Source organism: Patella vulgata, chromosome 6, assembly GCF_932274485.2.
Source record: "Patella vulgata chromosome 6, xgPatVulg1.2, whole genome shotgun sequence".
In the NCBI taxonomy this organism is placed as follows: Eukaryota; Metazoa; Mollusca; class Gastropoda; family Patellidae; genus Patella; species Patella vulgata.
Window position 1 is genome coordinate 23,596,297 of NC_065884.2, and position 24,655 is coordinate 23,620,951.

The window sequence follows — 24,655 nt, forward strand, 5'->3', positions numbered from 1 at the left end:
GAGCCAGCGTCTCACCCACTTAGCCACCGTGATCCCTGTTGATATCGCTTTTAACGCACAAGTTTCAAATCACAAATAGCAAGGTCCTCTGTCTGACCCGTAGAAATGTTCAAAACCAATTCAGGTAAAAATTCGGAAAAAGATCCGAATGGCCAGCTTGATTTAAATGTTTGCAAATTTGAGGCAGATTTCGCTATCGCCGGGTATATAGACAGGAATTAATTTAAAAGTCAATAGAGAAATGTTGGTGGTCTGCATCCATTCAGTAGATAACCGAAATAACTTGTTCTTTTGTCCGTTTAACACGAAAACCTCTCCTATTTAGACGATATGTATTTCAGACGTGCCAAACACTGAGTTAACGTCAAGATGACATTAGTTAATTCTATTCTCGATTAGTTAACGAGTTAATATTTTGAAACCACATTTACGGGGCTAGGTGATAATACAGATTTATTGTTATTTTCATTGATCGATAGATACAATGTCCCTTCAGCGGGTTTTTGCTTGTACGCCATTGTCGTTATTTTTTCTTCAGGCCAATATATGAAAACCTTAGAATGAAATAAAGCGCTTATTAAATCTCAATATTTGCATATTTTACGGTGACAAAGCTGAGTACTTGTTTTTACTCAACGAAAACAACAATGATCGTGACCAAAAAGTTAAATGATTCCCATGGAATTATAGATATCAGAAAGCCATTCTAAAGACATGGTCATTGGTTTTAAAATGTGTATACTGTAGCCTATATTACAATTGTTTAATTTATGGTGTCGTATCTACATACAGTATACATGTATAGATATATAGGTATTGTGTTCTTTGAACTGGTTCGAAAGTCATCGACAGAAATTTATAACTCCTGTTTGATGTAATACCTTTATTGACATCATGATATTTTCTAGGTCTCTTAAGTGGGTATATATAATACAAACTTCTTTTAACCACCCCTAATCCTAATCTATTGTGACAATCACATGAATAGCTACAAAAGGATGTTTTGCAATATTACCAATAATAATTTTTAAAGATAACGCATAGATAGAGAAGTCATCACTCATTTGCTGAAGTACGAAGTAAATTAAATTTCAATACATAAATTTATCACGAGTTGACACTTATGAAGAGAAATATTATTGGCTAAAAAACTTCTTATATACATGTAGCGAGTTTTCGTCTTTATTTCGTTTAAGTACTTTGGTAAACAATAGCCGTCTCCATCTCGTTTTACAAAGATCTTTCTAATTGGTCAAAAGATGCACATGTGTCTATATAATATACATGTATCTTAACTGTTTCTTTTAGATAGTAATCTTAACTTGTTTCTATAGTTCTTACATTGTTAAAAAGAGTGACATAACAGGAGATTTCATTATAAGGAAAATGACTACTGATGTAAGTAATAACTAATTTTATTCATTTAATTTTTATCATATTTTTTTTATTTAACATGAAAGATGTATTTGATTTTAAGTCAGAACTTGTTTTTATTTTTAACAATAATCTAGATAAGATAAATATATTCGGTCATTTGTTTAAAGCATGTTAGTGAAGATGTGAACATTGTCCCTGTAGCCATTTTTATTTCCTAAATAAAATGGACTGTCAACGATCTTTTTACTCAAATGGACAATCTTGAAAACGCGTGTAATGGCCATGTCGTAGTTATGCCCCCTTTATCACCCTTATATTTTACCCCCCCCCCCTTTAAAACCACTTATATTCGATTTATGAAGGCATTGTAACATACTTTGGAAGTTATAATCATTGATAATTGTTGTTCGTGGTCTTTGATTCCGAATACTTTGTGGCTTTCCAAAGGTTTCTTCTTTTTGAAAATTTTTGAACATGACTGACTTCTTTCTTGCGGTAGAAGAAACTCCATTTCACCGGGGGGGGGGGGGGGGTTGGATGGCTGAATGGTTGGCGTGCGCGCGCTGTATCATAAAGTCTGTCATTGAGTCGACTGGCGTGGTTTCGAATCCCCGGTTGTACGTGGCAAGGAGTAGGGTCGCCTGTCCAACCTCGTGGGTTTTCTCCGGGCCCTCCGGTTTCCTCCCACTGCTAAAGACCCCTACGCGCAAGCGAATTATTGAAATAAAATTAAACCATATGTTAGTCCCGAAATGACCTAGTTTGTGTCGAGTGGACGTTAAACCCCATTTCTCTCTCTCTCTCTCTCCATTTCACCCTTATAGCCCTCTGCATTTTTGTGTCCTCATGATCAATGTTTAAATAGATTTGGTATTCGGGATCCTATCGAACGTGAACAACAATACCAAAATAGAGTATTGTTTTGCTTGAATTGCTAAAATATAGAATATCATATGCACTTCAATACCATGATATAACATTGGATCATATAATATTAACACATATATCTTCACTTTTATATGGTTTATTTTTAACCATTCTTTTTTTTTTTTTTAAAAAAGTAGAGTAAGTTATTTTTGTCGTACACACCAAATTAGTTTTCAAAAACAAGATTTGAAATGTTACATAAATCAGTCGAATTCATGGAATGATACGTGTGTGAAATAGCTTTCTTTAACAAAACTATACAGTTATATGGGACAACAATCACTGGTTTATTATACACAAGCACGACGTTTCGATAAGTATTCTCTTATCGTTATCAAGCACATTTCGATAAGTATTCTCTTATCGTTATCAAGCACATTGTGCTTGATAACGATAAGAGAATACTTATCGAAACGTCGTGCTTGTGTATAATAAACCAGTGATTGTTGTCCCATATAACTGTATAGTTTTGTTATGTTTCCAATTGCTAAATGCCACTAAAGGATTATAGCTTTCTTTAACGTCCGCTTCCACCGAGGTGATATACGTAGTCTCATTCTGTTTATATAGTAGGTTAAAAGTTATTTCAATCTGGTGTAAAGTGGATGTGGGGGTGCTCACTTACAGAAATACCAGCTATGACGACATATGTCCGTTCATGGCAGCTTTTAAGTGAACTGTCCAAATTTGGTCACACTTCATTTTTTACAAGCCAACGGAACTTTAATGCATAAACATCGTGTTAAAAATGTAATGGACTTTGGCCATTGTTCAAACCCAGGGGGTCAAACCGGCCATGATGAGGATATATACCTGTTGTAAGCTGATGAATCAAATATATTTTAATCCGTATTTTAAAGCAATCGCCCCCACCCCCCAAGGAAAATCATCGTCACTCTCCCAGCCCTCATACAAACGTATACAGGATTAAAAACGTAAGATGAACTATAAAAATATGTTTTTTTTTCTATTAACTGTGCAGTCATCAAATTACCTTGCACACGTGTGACCCAGTTTCAGTGTTACATATCTAGGGAAAAAACCTTGATAAAATAATACTACTATCTGCAGGTACTATGTTTTGTCACCCTCTTCGTCTTTGAAATATTATTATTATATTTGGGGGTAATGAAAATTCGCGTGTCTAATACTGCCATGCATTTGATTGACAGTTTCAGTTATGGTTGAACAAAAATATCCAATAAAGAGAGAGAGAGAGAGAGAGAATGGGGTTTAACGTCCACTCGACATAAACTAGGTCATTTCGGGACTAACATATGGTTCATAGCAGTGGGAGGAAACCGGAGGACCCGGAGAAAATCCATGAGGTTTGGCAGGCGACCCTACTCCTTGTCACGTACAATCGGGGAATCGAATACCCCGACAGTTGACTCATTGACAGACTTTATGATACAGCGCGCACGTGCTAACCATTCAGCCATCCAACCCCCAAAAATACGAAAAATATCCAATAAAACATTATTATTCGAAACGCTTGGGGCTCGCTAACCAGGAGGTCTCAAGTTCGCTCCTGGTTTTGACCCGGAAAGTTCCCTCGGATCTTCCGACATGGCTTCTACATGTCAGTGGTGCAGGGTTGAGGTCCTGGCAAGTACAATGTATAGTCGTTCAGATGCACGTAAAGTTGGAATTTGAAATAAGAGTAGTCCGTAGCGCCGGTGTCCGGTTAAAATTTTCCCCATGACACTCTGTATGGCGTATGCCCATCTTCATTATCCCAGTCGGTGCAGAAAAGTAGGACGTTAAACCCCATTTCAATTCATTTTATTTCGAAACCCCTTGCTGTACTTATGAATAAGTGACTATTTATTTTTATTTAAAAAACTAAATGTGGATACAGATGAAATATTTGTACTATTTCATTGCAAAACATTATTTTAATTAATGTGTACATTACAAATACACTGCAAACAATAAAATATCATATCACAAGGTTTACTATTCGTGGGGTAAAAAGTGTACGCGTGCTTAAAACAGAAAAATCTTGTTTTAATATCTAACCACAAACTCTATTTCAACTATAGCGGTTATTATTCGTGGTTAGAGCTAGTGCGACGCTTCATTTCATTTACCTGATAACATCTGGATGAGAATTAAAAAATAGGTAGTCTTAAAATCTTAATACTAACAAAACAATGGCACATACCGACTTTGTAAACCTTTAATGATGATACAACAAAGGACGGTAAAGTCAGCTGACAGAAACAAGAACGATATCAAAACAGCAATACGACAATAATGTAGGCGTTATTGTTGAAATTTTGTCAATCAGCTTGCTAAGATTTACTCTAATTCTCCAGACAGTTTTTTTGCCTTCTGTTTTTGAACTATTTGATTTTGATTATTACCATAAGGATACTATGCAGGGTCGGTTTTAAGTCAACTAGACCAATTTCTGCCAATTGGGGGCAATCTATTCTTACTCGCGAATATACGATACTAATAAAATAGACTGGCCATTCTTAATTAATCATATCATTTAACCAGACCTTTGGTGCGCACCAGAAAGTTACCATTTGGTACAATATTTCTATGGTCGGTAATATATTTTTGGGTTTAAGGTGATACCAGTAAAGATTTTTGCTACACCTGCAATAAAATCACTTACCAATTCGCTATCAGTGGTGTTTCATCAAAAGAGTGAGATATCTTGTTTGAGGTTCCGCAAGGACCAGTGCTGGGTCCTATCATGTTTACATTATATAAAACACATGTAGAAAGAACAGTTTGAAAGTAGGGTCTGGAATATCACATATATAATAATATGCAGATGACACACGTAATTTTAATGATTGCAAATTTAAACTTGAAGAATGTATAAATGAAATGGGTTTTAGCATCCCACTGTTCTGCTCCGTCTGGGTTAATGAAGACGGGATGTATAAATGAAATAAAAATTTGAATGTTAAATAATATTTTACGTTTCAGTGGAGATAAAACTGAATACATGTTCATTCTTATTGTATCTATAAGAATGATTTAAAAGATGTTTCTAGCTGTCCATTTGTTGTTGTTGATAATTTTGAATATGCATATGACAAATTAAGTTAATGGGGTTTGTAAAAGATGTTATCTTCACTTATATATAAATATAACTATACCTGAATATTATGCCGGTGCTTTATCACTTTCATTGATTAACTATTGTATATCGAATAGATTTTAAGATTTTACTGTTTACCTACAAATCTTTATAATATTGTCACTACCTATCTATCTGACCTACTGGTAGTTCACTTGCCCTCGAGAAATCGTCAAACGTCATCTGATAATTATCTTTTAAAGCCAAAATCGGAGAACGGTATTTTTCTTATTAAGCTTCAAAAACATTGAAATGCAACCCCACGTAGACCCTCGTTTTAGTGAAAAATGTTGTTTTTTTAGAAAGCATATGGAAGTTAACTATTTGTATCAGCACTGTTCTATTGCTGTTGAGATACATTTTATTTGATTGACGTGATATATTATAGCAACTTGTAGAGCTCATCAGAACACTGGTGTGAAGGGTATACGCCATTTAAACGTTGTATGAATAATAATAATAATAATAATAATAATTAAACCTCTGCTTCTTCAAAAGTGATATCGCAGACAATGTACATGTATACAGGGCTTTGTTTTATGGGAAATTGTATATTGGTAGTTTAGGAGTTATAACTATATTCGAATTTGATTGTCTGAAATAAATAGTACTCTTCTTGACAGGACATGGGGTTGATAGTACTTGGTTAGATTAATATGATTTGTAAAGAACCAGGAAAGAGAAACGAAACGAAATTATCTAATTTTAATTAAACTTTGCTAGCATCCAACCAAAGACAACAAATTAGCACCCGAATCACTTTATCTCCGAATGTGTGATCAGTTGTCTTTTTAATTTATATTGGCACAAGAATCACAAAGTGAATGTTTAGTCATTGAATAATACAGAAGTCTGTTCTACATTTTAAGTCTATCTAGATATAAGGTTATCAGATAAATTAAATTTTTGACAGATAAAATGTTTGTGAAAAGTTTCCCAGAACTTAACTCATTGAAGTAGGTCTTTATCAAAACTTATCAACATTATCAAATCACTTATTTAATGCATATGACTTAGTTTTATCAGGTCGCTTATGACAATCGTTTGTTTGTGATAAATACAAGGTTGAAATACAATCTTGTTAAAGTTTATTCAACCCCTAAAACACACACGTGGCATCCGAAAGTCCCAATGGTACTGATTTCAAGATTAAGGGTTTATGTACAGACATTAAGCTTATCTTGAGATATGACATTTTTGTTTTGGCAAAATCGAATACCTTCAAGGTTTATTATATTTTCCAATTTGTATATATTTGTGAGCATAGTTACAACCACCGTCGAATAGCAACAAATAAAACTAGAACTGCGAAGCAGTAATGACGGGTTTCACCGGTGCCACGTTACCCTTGAACTTATGTCACTTCCGGTACCAATGAAACCGTTAAACAGGTTTCCACATAAGCATTGCACACATGAAATAAAATGGACGCAGAAACAACCAAATCCAGCAATCAATTCATTTTCTACATGTCAGTGATCCTGTCAAAATTACATTACTTCCGGTGATAATGAAAATGTTAAATTGGTTTATGAAATCAGAAATAGCATCATCACATGTTGAAAATTTTATGTAAATCCTATAATAATTGCCACCTTTATAGACCAAAAACCTTGAAAAATGACTTGTAGAAAATCGCCTATTTCTCTGCAACCGTACAAGTTAGAAACCATTTTGAGGTATCTGTATGATCGAATGAGTTCATTCTATTTGTTGATTGGAATCAAATATCATAATTTTAAAAACATTACAAATCTGATTCATTTGAATAAAATATCTGTTTTGAAGGCTAAAAATACAGTTTTTGCCAAAATGACGTTACTTCCGGTGATAATGAAAATCTTAAATTACTTGTATGATATCGTAAATGGCATTATGTATCACACAGTGAAAATTTCATGAAAATCGAATAATAATTGACACTTTTATTGACAAAAAAACCTTAAAAAGTGACCTGTTGAAAATTGCCTATTTCTCCGCAACTGAACAAGTTAGAAACCATTTTGTGATATCTATATGATCGTAAGGGTTCATTGTATTAGTTGATTTGAATCAAATATCAAAATTTTAAACAAATAACAAATATGACTCATTTGAATAAATTACTGGTTTCGAAGGCTATAAATACAATTTTTGCCCAAATTACGTCATTTCCGGTGATATTGAAAATGTTAAATTGGTTTGACCTAGTTAAAATTGACATTACACATCAAATGGTGTCACTTTTATGAAAATCGAATAATAATTGACTCTTTTACAGGCAAACTAGCGTAAAAAGTGACTCATGCAAAATTGCCCATTTCTCGGCAACTGCGCATATTACAAATTAATTTTCACATACATTCTCTCCGTATAGATTATTGCTACGAGTTTATGAAAGTTACGAAGTAATATTTTAAAATATGAAAACGCTGGATGGGTTGTAAATAGCTTAATTTTACACCTTTTTTCACCTTTTAATCGAAATAGCCCGAAAACGGAATCGAAATTAAAAAAAATGGTCCCAACATTTTGTGCGCCTTTAAAGGGCGCACAATTTCAGTTATACCAGATTTGAAAAAAATAATATTTGCTTTCGAAAAATGGTACCTAACTGTCAAAATTGTAGTTTTTTGTCAATTTACGCCACTTCCGGTGCCGACAGATAACACTATTGGTAACAAAAAAAATGACAATTGAGACAACGGGGCATATGAACTTTGTTTTATACAAATCGAACAATAAATAATTAATCTAGGACTGAAAAACTGAATTAGCCAATGGGGGCCAAGGAAAATTACCGAGACAAAAAATTTTCACATTTTTGCCCAAGTCAGAGGACTCGTTATATTTGTGTAAAACACGATTAAAAAATATTCATAAATAAAAAAGTTTTTTGTAAAAATTTAAATTTTCTAAATTTAGCGCCTAATATCTGCGAAGATTTGCCGAAAATCAAAAATCAAAAGTAGCGTAGCTATGTGCCCCGTCTCCGGCTATGCCAAAATGCATCGAAAGTTAAAATCCAATGATTATTGTTAAAATTACTGCAATATTTCTAAAAACGATAGCTTCGGTGATTTCGGACATTTCGCATTGTCGCAGAACGTTCAAAATAGCTTTATCCTCTAAGTCACACCCACTTTTCCGATAAAACCGAAGAAATCGTAACGATCCGACAATCAGTTGCTGAGATCTACTCAAAACAAAAGAAGAATAATAATAATAAGAATAACTAGAACTGCGAAGCAGTAATGACGGGTTTCACCGGTGCCACGTTACCCTTGAACTTATGTCACTTCCGGTACCAATGAAACCGTTAAACAGGTTTCCACATAAGCATTGCACACATGAAATAAAATGGACGCAGAAACAACCAAATCCAGCAATCAATTCATTTGCTACATGTCAGTGATCCTGTCAAAATTACATTACTTCCGGTGATAATGAAAATGTTAAATTGGTTTATGAAATCAGAAATAGCATCATCACATGGTGAAAATTTTATGTAAATCCTATAATAATTGCCACCTTTATAGACCAAAAACCTTGAAAAATGACTTGTAGAAAATCGCCTATTTCTCTGCAACCGTACAAGTTAGAAACCATTTTGAGGTATCTGTATGATCGAATGAGTTCATTCTATTTGTTGATTGGAATCAAATATCATAATTTTAAAAACATTACAAATCTGATTCATTCGAATAAAATATCTGTTTTGAAGGCTAAAAATACAGTTTTTGCCAAAATGACGTTACTTCCGGTGATAATGAAAATCTTAAATTACTTGTATGAAATCGTAAATGGCATTATGTATCACACAGTGAAAATTTCATGAAAATCGAATAATAATTGACACTTTTATTGACAAAAAACCTTAAAAAGTGACCTGTTGAAAATTGCCTATTTCTCCGCAACTGAACAAGTTAGAAACCATTTTGTGATATCTATATGATCGTAAGGGTTCATTGTATTAGTTGATTTGAATCAAATATCAAAATTTTAAACAAATAACAAATATGACTCATTTGAATAAATTACTGGTTTCGAAGGCTATAAATACAATTTTTGCCCAAATTACGTCATTTCCGGTGATATTGAAAATGTTAAATTGGTTTGACCTAGTTAAAATTGACATTACACATCAAATGGTGTCACTTTTATGAAAATCGAATAATAATTGACTCTTTTACAGGCAAACTAGCGTAAAAAGTGACTCATGCAAAATTGCCCATTTCTCGGCAACTGCGCATATTACAAATTAATTTTCACATACATTCTCTCCGTATAGATTATTGCTACGAGTTTATGAAAGTTACGAAGTAATATTTTAAAATATGAAAACGCTGGATGGGTTGTAAATAGCTTAATTTTACACCTTTTTTCACCTTTTAATCGAAATAGCCCGAAAACGGAATCGAAATTAAAAAAACTGGTCCCAACATTTTGTGCGCCTTTAAAGGGCGCACAATTTCAGTTATACCAGATTTGAAAAAAATAATATTTGCTTTCGAAAAATGGTACCTAACTGTCAAAATTGTAGTTTTTTGTCAATTTACGCCACTTCCGGTGCCGACAGATAACACTATTGGTAACAAAAAAAATGACAATTGAGACAACGGAGCATATGAACTTTGTTTTATACAAATCGAACAATAAATAATTAATCTAGGACTGAAAAACTGAATTAGCCAATGGGGGCCAAGGAAAATTACCAAGACAAAAATATTTCACATTTTTGCCCAAGTCAGAGGACTCGTTATATTTGTGAAAAACACGACTAAAAAATATTCATAAATAAAAAAGTTTTTTGTAAAAATTTAAATTTTCTAAATTTAGCGCCTAATATCTGCGAAGATTTGCCGAAAATCAAAAATCAAAAGTAGCGTAGCTATGTGCCCCGTCTCCGGCTATGCCAAAATGCATCGAAAGTTAAAATCCAATGATTATTGTTAAAATTACTGCAATATTTCTAAAAACGATAGCTTCGGTGATTTCGGACATTTCGCATTGTCGCAGAACGTTCAAAATAGCTTTATCCTCTAAGTCACACCCACTTTTCCGATAAAACCGAAGAAATCGTAACGATCCGACAATCAGTTGCTGAGATCTACTCAAAACAAAAGAAGAATAATAATAATAAGAATAATAATTTTAACAAAAACAATAGTGTTTCACACAAGCTACGCAGTGTGAAACCCTAACTAGAATTAGAAATATATAATCTTGAAGTGGTCGTTGTTATGATTCTTCGAAAAAAAAGCAGACCCCTTTAATATTTTTTGCAGACAAGGGCGAGGGGGGGGGGGTGCTATAAAGAAAAAAGCAAATCTAATACTGGTAGAAACGTTATATTTGAGTCATGCACAACCATCTGAAGATCCGTGATAGTTTTTGAAGCGTTTAATTTTTTTTAATTTTAGATTGGCTGCCTGTTTTCAAACTGGCAGTTGCAGAATGTCTGGGTAACCACGCGTATAAGCTTGTCATAGTGTCGTCATCGCGGTCACTCATGATATGTAAACAATGTTGAAATTCTTTCACTGAGTTACGTAACATCGTTAAACAATTGTAGCCATCATTTTAAGCTGAATCTTTCAGACAAAGTAAAGTCATGTTACGTAATACCGTTAAACAATTTTAACCATCATTTCAGACAATATTTTGAGCCGAATCTTTAAAAAAAAGTAAAGTCATATTTAACACACTTTTATCAATGGATACCCCGTGAGGTTGGACACTGTTTTATTATATATATTTTGTGGATTCGTAGCGCTTGATTGGTTAAGAATGTCCTTTCACTGCTGCGTTTTTCTGTCTTCCGGATACATTACATCTATATCAGATATAAAATTGTCGGTGTATTACCACACATTTCATCATTATATAACTTATACTGGTAATTGTCACACATTTGTTACAATGTTCAACTATTTCCTATTACAATATAAATCTTGTAAACTATAATAAATTCTTTAAAGGGTGACATTGTACGAAGTTCCAGGTGTCATCATTCAAACAAAAACAAAATGTGACTTCATCTTCCTGCTACGGCTTACCGGCCTACAACTAAATACATAGTTAAGAAGATTTAGTAATTGGTTGTACGAGGCACAATTCGTCTTGTGTATGGTACAGTACTTGATGAACAGTAAAGGTATTATCTTGTTGATATGACGTCCAGACAAAATTATATTTTCAACAAGAGTAGCTAATCTTTGTAAATAAAGAAAAAGGACGACCATGAAATAAAATAGCTTATAATTGAGACAATAACATGACACATTACCTTAAACATGTTTTTATTGTTTTGTCTTTAGAATTTAGTTTAAATATTTGTTATGATTAATAATGAAACAATGACGATGAAATAACATGTATGACAAAAGTCGCAATTTTTTCTGCGACCGTCTTATTTATTCCAGTCGGTGGAGAAAATTAGGAGGTTAGACACCAAGGCCTATTTTAAGGTTTTCTTCGCGAAGCGCGGTTTCTCGTGTTTTGGGGTTCCTAAAAAATTTCCAGAATTTGACTTCCGATAACACGCTTACACTTTTATAACCAAAATATAACAGATTTAACATATTTATATTTATAACCGTGTTCAGTATCATTAACAGTCCAAAAAAACATCCAAAGTAGATCCAAAGGCAAACGAACCTTCACTGTCACCCGCACCTGACGATGCTATGCTATGTAATTTTTGTGCTTTAGTTGGTGGTGGGAATACGTCAACAATACAAAACGATTGAAACAGAAATCGAAAGTGGTCGATGATCATAATGAATGCCAAGTTTTCCCATACAATCTTGCCAGATTCACAAGGCCACATAGCATTTTTTTTCAAACCACGGATTTCACGGATTGTTTCATCCATAGGCACGTTCGTGCCTACAGGCAAGTTAAAATAAGTCCTGTTAGACACGATTTCATTTTGATTCATTATCCAATTATCGTTGGTTTAAACAATATTGATTCATAAAATATGAAGTATACCATGATGATAGTAATCAAGAAATATAACAAAAACAAGCCGAAAGCTTATATACTTTTGCATCATGGCTACGTTTTGATATTTCAAGAATCTATTGGATCGGAGTAGAAACTAAATATATTTAAGTTTCCCATTATTTAGAATATGGTAATGCCATTTTAACGCTGGCACGAATACGAAGCATTGTAAAATGACATTTGATGATATTGTGAATAAATTACTGGGAGAACAGACTATAATGATGACGAACGGAACGAGTTGAATACAACATTTTAGTGTTTTTCTTTTATTTTCAGCAATACAAACGACTACGGAAGACCATTAGGGCCAATTAAATGAAAAGAAATCTGATTATCTTGTAATTACAATATAGCTATCATGTTATTACAAGATAACTATCTTGTAATTACAAGATACGGATAAGCCCATGATTAACTTATTTCAAGGTCGCCATACACTGATTTATTTTATGTTACAGAATCGGCACATTCATGTCATGCTCCTATAAATATCATTCATTATTTTCATAACTCCATTAAAATCATAAAGTTCATACTCTCACCAACTTCATACACGATTTATTAATATCATGATTCATCAATTTCATGCTCTCCTTCAAGCCACAGAACGCTATTTATATTTTTCGGAAAACCTCTTTAAATGTTGATTTTTGGCTGATTTTGTTTTCGTTTGTTTTGACTTTAGACAGTTTTTATTGTCAACAAAAGATTAAAAACTGTGCAAAGTCCAAACGAACCAAAACAAAAACTATTTTTACGGTTAATCATCAAATCTGTGGAAATTCGAAGTTGATTATTGTCTTGTCATCAGGGGCGTACATAAAGATTTTGTTTGGGGGCGGGGGTGTTTAGCAAAAATAGGGGGTGGGGGTGGGTAGGTTCCAAATCTAGGGCGCCGTCCACAATGACATAGATCGTATTGCCAATAATTGTTCGCCGATCTTTATCTCGTCGGAAAGCAGTTTTATTCAAGATGACATAAAGTATATGTCATATAATATGATGATTGTTATGGATTTTGTAATTAAATTTTGAAAAGTTGAACCAATATCCTGGCACTTGTGAACAAGAGTACCAGAAATAGGAGTCATTGGAACAGAATCTCGAAATCTGCCCCTGTTAATTCCGCCTGTTTTGCAAGAGTTGTCAGAACATTTGTACAGTCTGACGCCCCACGACCCACGCACCAGCGGTACTACTAACTGGGCAGCTTTCATTCCCCAAACACACCCCACATTTACGCCCCTGCTTGTCATGTTAATAAGTCTCTAACTAATAGTTTATATGACATTTAAGACCTAAAGAAAGACAGATTTAGCTCTTGCATAATGTATGTTTAAAGGAGCTAAGTCTCCAACTCAATATTCGAAATTAAAAACACGAATTAGAATTCAATATTGATCTGTTTCAATCAATATTGATGTCGTTATCTTTCCATGAAACTATAGGATAATAATATCCAATATTTACATTGATCAGTACACGAGATGTGTACCCTATAGTTTCGGGTACCATTTTCTAATGAACAAATAAAACACATTCTACAACACAATGAGGAAGTAATTAGTAAAGGCTGATTCACAAACGACAAAATAATACTATAAAAACGTGTAGAATCCACTTAGTAGGCGTAAACGACTGCCGTTCAATTTAAACTGTTCGCGTATTTCAACGAACATAATTGAAATTACAATATTTTTTTTTCTCAAAAATTGAATATAAATCACCTTACATACATTCATATTACATTAATATGTGCTTTTAGAACCATTTTGGTATATTTCAAGGTTCCAAAAAATTGAGCCCTACTCCCTTTAATAAGAACCCACTAACGTATATTTGATCTTGATTTTGATTTATTTAATAATCAATTTGTGTACATTCAAGCTTGGATTAACAAAATTTTCGGAAAAATGTAAATGACGTTCCGTGGCTTTAAGGAGAGCATGAAATCAATGAATCATTAATAAGATATATCGATGAGAGTATGAAGTTGGTGGGACTGTGAAGTTAATGGGAGTATGAATTTAATGAATGGTTTTTAATAACGAATGCTATTAATGGGAGCATGACCTGAATGTGGCGATATCGCAACATAAAAAAGTACTTCGTTAGCCTAGCTACCGGACAAATCAGTGAAGGGTAACCTGGGAATAAATTAAACTGTTTCAATGGCATTTAGTAATTGAACTAGAGTATACAGGTCACAATTCTATGGAATACAATTACTGCTTTTTACTGAGCGACGTTTCGACTAGGCTTCTCTAGTCATTATCAAGCTATGATAAAAAATGAAAATATGACAGGACAATATATACATGTACACCACAATGCTAAGTTAATGATGACAAACCAGGGATGTAACTTAATTACGTGTACCTAATGGTAATCTGATTTAATTGTACGCTAATAAGTAATAATACCAATTAACCTAAAAAATTGACTAATTGATTAATGGATAAGTTGTTGTGGAGTATACACAATGATTAGTGGGTTTTAATAATACAACCGTTGCAAGAAAATGAAAATTGATGAAATGTTATCAACGACCCCTTTCATTGAAATAAATACAAATGGTAAAAGGATAGATTGTTGTGGAGTATTTACAACGATTTGATGAGGTTTTGATAATGACAACATCCCACAAAGATGAGATTTGATTTGTGTTATGACCAAAATAATTGATATGTGGATGTTGATGCGAGTGATTACACTGATATACGAAAAACCCTTAGAACAATGACTGCACAAATGATCAATAGTCCCCTGAAGGCTGACAATTTAAAATATTGAGTGGTACTTCACTGGATGTTATGGTGATGTAGAAAAGCAGGGTTAGAAATATTGAGTGCATTAAATTACAATAACCGCAGGCCTGAAAAGCAGAAATGCCTGAAAAGCAAAAATAGTTGGGAATTATTAGTTGTCATTTTTGCATATTATGATGGTTATTACAAACTTAAAGTTGTTTCTGGAATATTGATAAGTATTAAATATGATAAAAAAGAAAAAAAGTAGAATTATGCTTAGCCTTGATTATGTGATAAGAATATCATACGCCCTGGGAAGGAACAATCCTTGATCTCTGTTCATCGTTGGTTTGTGTCGTCGTATATGAATGGCTTCATGTAATCGGCGCGCTCTCTTGTTGCTTATATTCTTGCATAGTGGTTTTACGTTGGACCATTGGACTCTGTGGCGAGGGTTGGAGTTCAAATGTTCAGCTACAGCGGAGTTGTTGGTTGCTGCTTTCGACTTGTGGTCATCTATCCTTTTATTTAATGGTCGCTTTGTCTCCCCGATGTATGCAATCCCACAATTGCATACTATTTGATAAACACATCCCTTTGGTTGTGGTGGTTGTGTATCAATTATTTTGGTCATAACACAAATCAAATCTCATCTTTGTGGGATGTTGTCATTATCAAAACCTCATCAAATCGTTGTAAATACTCCACAACAATCTATCCTTTTACCATTTGTATTTATTTCAGTGAAAGGGGTCGTTGATAACATTTCATCAATTTTCATTTTCTTGCAACGGTTGTATTATTAAAACCCACTAATCATTGTGTATACTCCACAACAACTTATCCATTAATCAATTAGTCAATTTTTTAGGTTAATTGGTATTATTACTTATTAGCGTACAATTAAATCAGATTACCATTAGGTACACGTAATTAAGTTACATCCCTGGTTTGTCATCATTAACTTAGCATTGTGGTGTACATGTATATATTGTCCTGTCATATTTTCATTTTTTATCATAGCTTGATAATGACTAGAGAAGCCAAGTGGGAATAAATTAGTTAGAATACTTATTTTCGTGTGATTGACCCTAATTGGCGTCCCCGTAATTACAAGATAATTAGAATATTTCTTTTCATTTGATTGGCCCTAATGGTCTTCAGTAAACGACAAATAGTCGACCAATGATCAGAAAATGAAGGAAAAATAAAATACACTTAAATGTCACATAACATAATTTCTATTTGTATGCAGGCAGGTGTAACGTGTTAACGATACGGAAATTAGTCGGTGGGTGGGACCATCGGCACGATGAACAGGAATTTATATCATTCTATCGCTGTCCTTTTGGGGGATATCTAGGGACGATCGTGCACTCTTAGGAACGAGTAGAACTGGTGTTATTCAAAGAGGACATTTCTCCATACAATGGTTAGATATTGCCAACTGAAATATTGTAAACTCCCCCAAAGTGCTACCACATTATATCAGGTTATTTAAATGCCCTTTTGCAAATTCTTTCATCCCCCAAAATTTATGTTTTATGTTTTCTCCTTTTATTTCAGAAAGAATTCCGGCCTGGGTCAAATGGACATTCCATCTCGTTTCAAGTTCAACCTGAATCCGCGGTACCAACAACTGATAAATTCTGTGATAAAGTGAAAAAATATGGACACGGTGTTTGTTCGGTTGAAACACTAAAAAATAGACTTCCCATTTTAAAATGGCTTCCCAAATACAGGTATATTAGAATCCCTATTACATATCGATTCTGGAGCGATATTTTGTAACAGCTATAGGCCATTCTTCTAACGTTGCTCAGTATCCGAATCAGGATTCCTTTCTATGTTTTTATATTTTGAGGTTTTTGTATTGTACATCTTGGATTTTAACATCTCGTACTTCATATTCGTAGTGTTGAATCAGGGACGGATTCCAATTTTACCCGAGATAAAATTTGCAGAGACAAATTTCAAAACGAATCCATTCGGATTTGTCTGGAATGACTTCAATCAAACATACCCCTCCAAAGTGGCTCGGTTGGCTCATTAACCAAAAGGCCCCGGGTTCGATCCAGTGTGGTTTCCCATATAGCAGTGGTGCTGGACGTAGGCTCTAGATCCGACTCACAATGAAATTCACGTTTCCACTATTCTGTCACGCCCGTAAATATTAGAAACCCAGATTTGATGATGTGTTGATTTTCTTACAGTTTAACAGATGTACAGAGTGATGTTATAGCTGGTTTAACTGTTGGGTTAACAGTCATTCCTCAAGGTTTAGCTTATGCTAAAATAGCTGGTTTGCCACCACAGGCAAGTATTCCAAGACCTATATATTATATGAAACTAGTTCCTTGATCATTTTAGCATATTTCAGGTTTTGTCATTCAAGATAGTTTGTTATATCGGATGTCCGATATATCAACATTCACCATAAATTATGTATATAATGCCAAATTTCATACAGAATGTTCGCAGATCCCCACAGATTACTGTAACCTGCTTTTAAAATATTTGAATAGTAAAGAAAACTAGATCTTTGACAATGCTAATTACGGTAGCCTGCTTTACAAATGTTTGAATAGTAAAGAAAGCCAGATTTTTTACAATGCCCATGGCGCCGAATGGGGTGAAACAGCTTTCGAGGAGAATGAGACATTCAAATGGAAACCAGAGCTTCTACTTCCTTCATATATTCAGGGGCGTATTCAGTAATTTGAGGGTCCAAGGTGGAGACAACGACACGGTTGACGTGAGGTTTGGGGGATTACCCTAAATTTTATAAAATCAGGAGCTCTGAGATTATATTTCTACCCATTTAGGGTATTGTATTATATGTATTGTATTATAGTAAAGTGGAGTAAGGCCAAAAGGTTTCGATGAATTTAGGAGACAGGCGCCGGATATACATCAAGATCGCGAGGAATGAAGGATATATATTATATTTACTTTACGCCCCATCATAAAAATTTTCCAAATGCAAACGAAAAATAAATCGATACCCAGGTTGCTATTTATAATATGAGGTTCTATTCACTTCCCTCATCGTGCGTTACATTTTCAGTGTCCTTGAACAACAACATACTGTTTCGTATATAAATAAGTTTGCTACAATTTCTTGTAATTGTTATGGTTGACGCTGCCTTTAGGTTACATTCTGAGACGTATCTTTAATTCCTGAAGTTCACGTGTAAACTATAACCTTAAACCATCGATAATATTGGTCGTGTGGTGGTGGAAGAGAAGAATTCTTTCTGTAACAATCGATATGTATAAGAACTTTGTTGTGTTATACTTGCTCATGACCAGTACACTGATAGCTTATCCCTACTAGTGCTATATGAATCATATCATAGCAAGTGTGTGGATTACGCTAAATGCAAGGTGCTTACGAAGTATTCAAAAGTTTTGATTCTCCTAAACTGAAGCCTCCTCCTTCGTCATGCTTACACAATCAATGAAATTCCATTTATAAAGGGTGGGTGCGATTCGCGACGCGAGGGCCGAGTTCGTGTTGATACAATAACTTACAAAAATAGTCATAACTTAGCAGTGTGAATTGCTACGTCGCCCTTGTGTGAAGTGGCTAAAATAGAGCACCATATAGAACTTCCTCGTTCTATTTACTAGATGACCTGTGGATAATCTTCCTAGTGGATGAGGAACCGAGAATATAGGGGATTTTATTCGTAAGTTCATTTAATCCAAAACAAGAAATACCCGAAATGTCATATCAAACCCTAATATCCTATTACGTATGACAACACTAAAATATAATCACTGATACTTGTCTAATTCTAGAAACCATAAAAATGGAGACTTTTGGGGGTTATGGATACTATATATACTCTTCAAAAAAGTAAGGGGATATTGAAATGCAAATACCTATGCAGGTTGTGATATGATAAATAGTCATGGACACTTTACATGCTTTGAGAGTATGTTCACAGTTGAAGAACTTATCGCCCCAACAGAACCACTGAGCTGCATGTGCGACACGCAATAGCGCCATACACGTGGGAGGGGGTTCATTGTCAAATTTGACACTTCAAGGAAGGGTTGATGAAAACTGCCGCTTGCTGGTTTATCCTATCCATGTTTGCTTTCCTATCGGTTCTTGCATAAGATTTACTGTTTGGCGTATCCTTGCTTTAGTGTGTTACGTTTAATTTGATCGGGAGACGTGTTCGTCGACGTCAACGTCAACCGACAACACGACAAGAATTGGCCGTGGCACTGCAAGAGGAGTGGGTCAGATTACCCCAAATCGTGATTGGACGGTTGATTAGGAGCACGCCACGAGGAATTGCTGAATGTCTGAGGATTGGTGGAGCAATAACTCATTATTAGACAAAAATCAAAAACATCCATTTTCATTTTTGACAGTGTATCTCTTTGCGAGTGAAATGGGGCCGTCAGATGAGCCGCCAATATGAACTGTTTATGTTCATGTGTAGGCAATTGGCCTGTTATTTACATACACTGGTTACCTCTAATAAAACAGCAGTGCATTTCCACAGTTTTGTATTGTTTCGAATATCCACTACTTTTTTTGAAGAGTAAATTATGTACTACGTATGTTCTGGGTATAATTCCGTTGTTGTCATAAATCACCAATATTGGTCATGTCCTGCGCTGGTTTTAGTCATAAATAACATTTCGACATGTTGACGCATTTGAAATACATAAATGGGACTTTTTGATATATGTTTTGTTTTAGATAGGTAAACAAAGTGACATTATGAAATCTGGATACATTCATAAACGTTTTTTTTTTTATTTCACATTTTTAAAACCCCAGTAACATGTTAATAACTGTTTTCATTTGTGTGAAATGTATACCCAGCGCACCTTTGTATAACAATATGTCCCTGTTGTTGGATAATCCTCAAGTAATGTAATATATATGCGTTTCTTCCACAAGGGTTGTGATCAAAGCAAGATACAATTACTATCCCGATTTCTAGTCCAGTCAATTTATGAAAAAAAAGGGGGCATATAAAGGGGCATAACTCTGCACTGTGTTATCATAAAATAGCAATTTTGGTCTCTAAATTAACGTTTTTGGGGTCATTCTTTCATTAGTAGATATGTCCTGTGGTGTTATAATACCATTTCCAGGGAATCCCCCACCCCAAAACATATTGACGCGAACCCAAATTAACTTATATTTGGAACTCTGCACTTCTTCATTACTTACTGGCATATTTGGTATGTATATGTTTTTGTGTCCCTACCCACAATAACCTGATGACATGGAAGATGGGTGAAGCCGGACAATCATATAGACGTGCAAGAAATTATTTACCAATTTGTTCTTCATAGAATGAAGAATGATGCATTCCCATATATATCATTTCTAAGACACATGAGGTTACATTTCATTAACTGAGCAACTTTTGCAAAAACAAGTGCCAATCTCAGTTTGCTGCTTATATAACGGTAAGGCCAGTAGCAGATCAAGAAATTAATTTTATTCAAGTTGACATAAAGTTCATGTCATGTTATGATTTTTATTGGTTTTGTTATTAATTTTTTTGTAAACCTTAGGGGTAGTGGCTATAACACTGGGTAACCCGAAGGGGAGAAAAAAATTGGAAAATTTGAGTCAATATCCTGGCTTTTGAGATCATTGCTGGGAGCAAATTCTTGTGAACGAGAGGACCAGAAATGGCAGTCAATGGGACAAAATCTCGAATCTTCCTTCAAGTCTCTCTGTTTTTTTAAGAATTGACAGTATTACAGTCTATCGCCTCACGACCCAGACCACAGAGGAGTGGAAGAATGATACTATAACCGTGCTGGTTATAGTAGTTATTTTTAAATCTAGAATATTTCAGATAATACTTTAATTTTAAAAAGGATAGTCATCAAATTGAATTCTGTATACATGTAAACTCTAAGGACAATAATTATTATATTTCTTCAAAATATTGCGTGTGACTATAGCCAAGGGTGAAATGTTACGTAATTCTAATGACATGTTAATTTATTATAATCCCTTATTGTTTATAAAACTGTTATAGAAAGAAAGTAACTGACAATATAGCCTGTATCGTGAACATACTAATCGTATAATTAATCTAGTAATTGTTTTATTTACCATTGTTTATGTCTTATAAAATATTGTAAAATTATTACATCAATGCTTATTTATGTCAACACTTGATCTAGCCAAGAGATTAGAAGTAATTTCATATAAATATGTGATTGTACTTGATACGTTAGTCATTTAGGTCTATCCGACTTAGTAGCATAGGGTACTAGTCGGTTATCCGCGTTTCTGTAAGTGTATGTAGATAATTGGGACTGGGCCTGAAAAGTTTAGTCAATTTCCTGTCATTTGAGTTCATTGGTGACAGCAAATTCTTGTGAGAGTTGACAGAACATTTATACAGTCTGTCGCGCCGCGACCCACTCACTAGTGGTACTACTTGGGGATTCACTATAACCGCGAATGTGTTAGTGATAGATAGTATCAGACCTAGAGGAGTGGAAAAATAGCAAAACAATAGAATCGACTTATAATAACTGAGCTTTTAATTTTTTGGGACTGGACCTTAGGAACTTTGTTTCAAGGGGGCGTTTACTTAGTGTCATGGACATAAGGATGTGGCTTTTTCATTTCTATTCTATTGTTTGGGAACCCCACTGTGTAATAATTCTTGGAAGTTTACATGCCAAATCCCATTTCATTTATGACGTAATTTGTATGGCATATGGTAAAGCCAGAAGTTTAAAATACGAGATAGTATTGTTCTATAATGTTAATGGAGTTTTTTTCATGTATCATATTGTACAACTAGTTAAATTTTAGAAATTATGAATCTTAAGTTTACCAACACTTTTTCGGGTTATTTGAGGTACTAAACTAAAACAAATCGCCCTCTTGCACGGTGATATTAATATAAAATATTGTCCCCAAACACCTTACTTCAGATAGGGTAAAGCCTATTCGTAAATTTAGGCCCTCGGTCGCAGATTGTGTGTGTGGAGGGGGGGGGGCACTAAAAAGGTATAAGGTACATAGTTATCTTTATATGAAAGAATAACCCCAAAAGCATTAATTTATATATACATAATACATGTACATTAATATGGTCTTAAAAACCAAATGTTTCGTGCACAATGGTTAGGCAAATATCAGCCATCTTGGATTTTAAAGATTTTACGGCTTTAAGGGACGAGTTAACAACACAGAATATATCTTAAAATGAAAGAATTGCCCAAAAATACGCGAATTTACATGTTCATATTACAATTATCGAGTCTTAAACCAAAAGTTTAAGATTTACTTGTACATTGATTTAGCTAATGTCGGCCATCTTGGACTTTACTTATTTTTACCGCTTTAAGGGACCAGTAACATTCCTGACTATATCTTAAAATGCCCCAAACACATTAATTTATTTATACATTCATAATACATTTATAGGGCCTTAAACCCACAGTTTAGAGTTTTCTTGTACATTGATTAGGCAAATGTCGACCATCTTGGATTTTGCCGCTTTTTTGTGCGCAAAATTTGGTAAACTCTTTTGATTTTTTATAGGACACCTAAATAAACACAAAAATGCATAAAAGCGTTTTCTTGCAATTTTTTGGGGGTAAAAGCATAAATTGACTGAACTGTTCTAGGATGCAGGTGCAGTCTGATAACCTTCCTTGACTCATTCGTTCGTTCCTGGAGTTGTACACCCACTTCCACCAAGGGTGATATCGTAGACAAGTGTTTCTAGGAAACTTGTCAGAGGAAGCCACAAAATAGGCTTGATCCAGCTTGATTGGGGTAAGACACAATGTCTTTGCAGGGAAGCGACCAAGGCGAATGCCATCCAAAGGAGAAGAAATGGAAGAATGGAGAGGGGCCCTTGACCCCTTACCCTGAATCTTTTTTGCGTGTAATTGTATACACCGTCCTACCGGTACACATTCCTAACTGCGTCACAAATTCGAACCGTTGCGACAAATCTTTCCCACCAAAAAGGGGCTTTTTATTCTATTTTTCTTTTACTTTTCCGAAAAGATACTTAGAAATTGATAGCATAAAAAATACACACAAAAACTATAGATGGAACTTTGAGAGGGTTGAATATCGTTGTAATGTTGACCATATAGTCGAATAACGTGATTTGCTTAGCGATCCAGATATTTTACAGATATAAAATAAACATGGTAATAATTTAATAAACAAGATTTTATTTAATAGAAAATAGATCTAATTTTGTGGACTGATAAGATACTAAATAATATAGTTCATGGTCAACTATTGCTGAAACGCGGATATCTATTGAGGAGTCAAAATCATACATTTTAAAGCCACTGATGGTCATGCGAGGGAATTTGCAAGTTTTGTTTTTTTAACTGATTGTTAACAAATTCAGTTTGAATACGAGGGCGTGTGTGTGTGTGTGTGGGGGGGGGGTTAACGAGTGCGCGTTGGATCATAAGGTCTGTCAATGAGTCAAGCGGCGTGCTTTCGATTCCCTGCTTGTACGTCCTCCGATTTCGTCGCACTACTAAAGACCCCTACGCGCAAGCGAATTATAGAATTGAATCAGATGTTAGTCTTGAAATGACCTAGTTTGTGTCGAATGAACTTTAACCCCCCCCCCTCTCTCTCTCGGTCATCGGCTTTAAACGTTCTATACCCGGTCATTCATTAAATTCATTTACCTTACATCTATACCTACTTTCGATTGCTGCAATGTTTATTGTTTGTTGATGTTGCCATGATGCTAAGGTATATACAGTGGGCCTATTTATTTGAATATATGTTATCAATTTAAGGTAATTTTCTGCACTACAATATGATTCATTTATCGACCAAAAAACATTCCAATATTTCCCGCAGCAAAAGCAAAACTCAAAAACATTTGCCAGTGTAACTCATCGATATAAAAGCAACCAATAACTTGGAGCATGATTATTTTATTTTGATAATATTTTATTCTCTTTTTCAGTATGGCTTATATTCAGCGTTTATGGGATGTTTTGTATATTGTTTTCTTGGAACCTCTAAAGATATAACACTAGGGCCAACTGCTATCATGTCACTGATGACAGGAACATTTGCAGTATCACCTGTAGAAGGTGACGCCACGTATGCCATTATTCTTACATTGATGAGCGGATGTGTCCAGTTATTAATGGGATTGTTAAATTTAGGTAAATGTTGCATATTTAACGTTTCATAAACATGACATCCAGCCTATCTATGAACCATATTGTAATTTCATATTGTTTGCAGAAACAGTTGGGTTTAACATCCACTCGAACCAAATTAGGTTATTTCGCGAGGCAAGGCTGTACACCATCATCACTTAAACCCATTTTAAGTAATTTTATTGACTTGATTGATGCAATACTCTAGACGTTTGTAGGCTTGAGTAATTCTGCTGTATGACAGGCAGATTGTTTTTCTCCGTCGTAATGCATATACACAGAATGCAGTTGATACCAGAATTAAAACTTCACTACACATCATGAAATTATATATCTC

At 34.4% G+C, this 24,655-nt stretch overlaps 1 protein-coding gene across 2 annotated transcripts in view; it reads left to right on the forward strand.

Moving 5' to 3' along the window:
• Positions 1-1,170: 1,170 nt before the first annotated feature.
• Positions 1,171-24,655, forward strand: part of LOC126823891 (sodium-independent sulfate anion transporter) — a 37,442-nt gene continuing 13,957 nt past the window's right edge. Inside the window, exons 1-4 of one of the 2 annotated variants that reach the window (XM_050552949.2) lie at positions 1,171-1,398; positions 16,717-16,892; positions 17,364-17,466; positions 24,117-24,321. In XM_050552949.2, the coding sequence (XP_050408906.1) occupies positions 1,387-1,398; positions 16,717-16,892; positions 17,364-17,466; positions 24,117-24,321 (496 nt within the window). In that variant the 5' untranslated portion in view covers positions 1,171-1,386. Of the gene's footprint in view, positions 1,399-16,430; positions 16,583-16,716; positions 16,893-17,363; positions 17,467-24,116; positions 24,322-24,655 lie in introns of those variants that run through there. The other variant, XM_050552950.2, reaches the window with a different exon arrangement.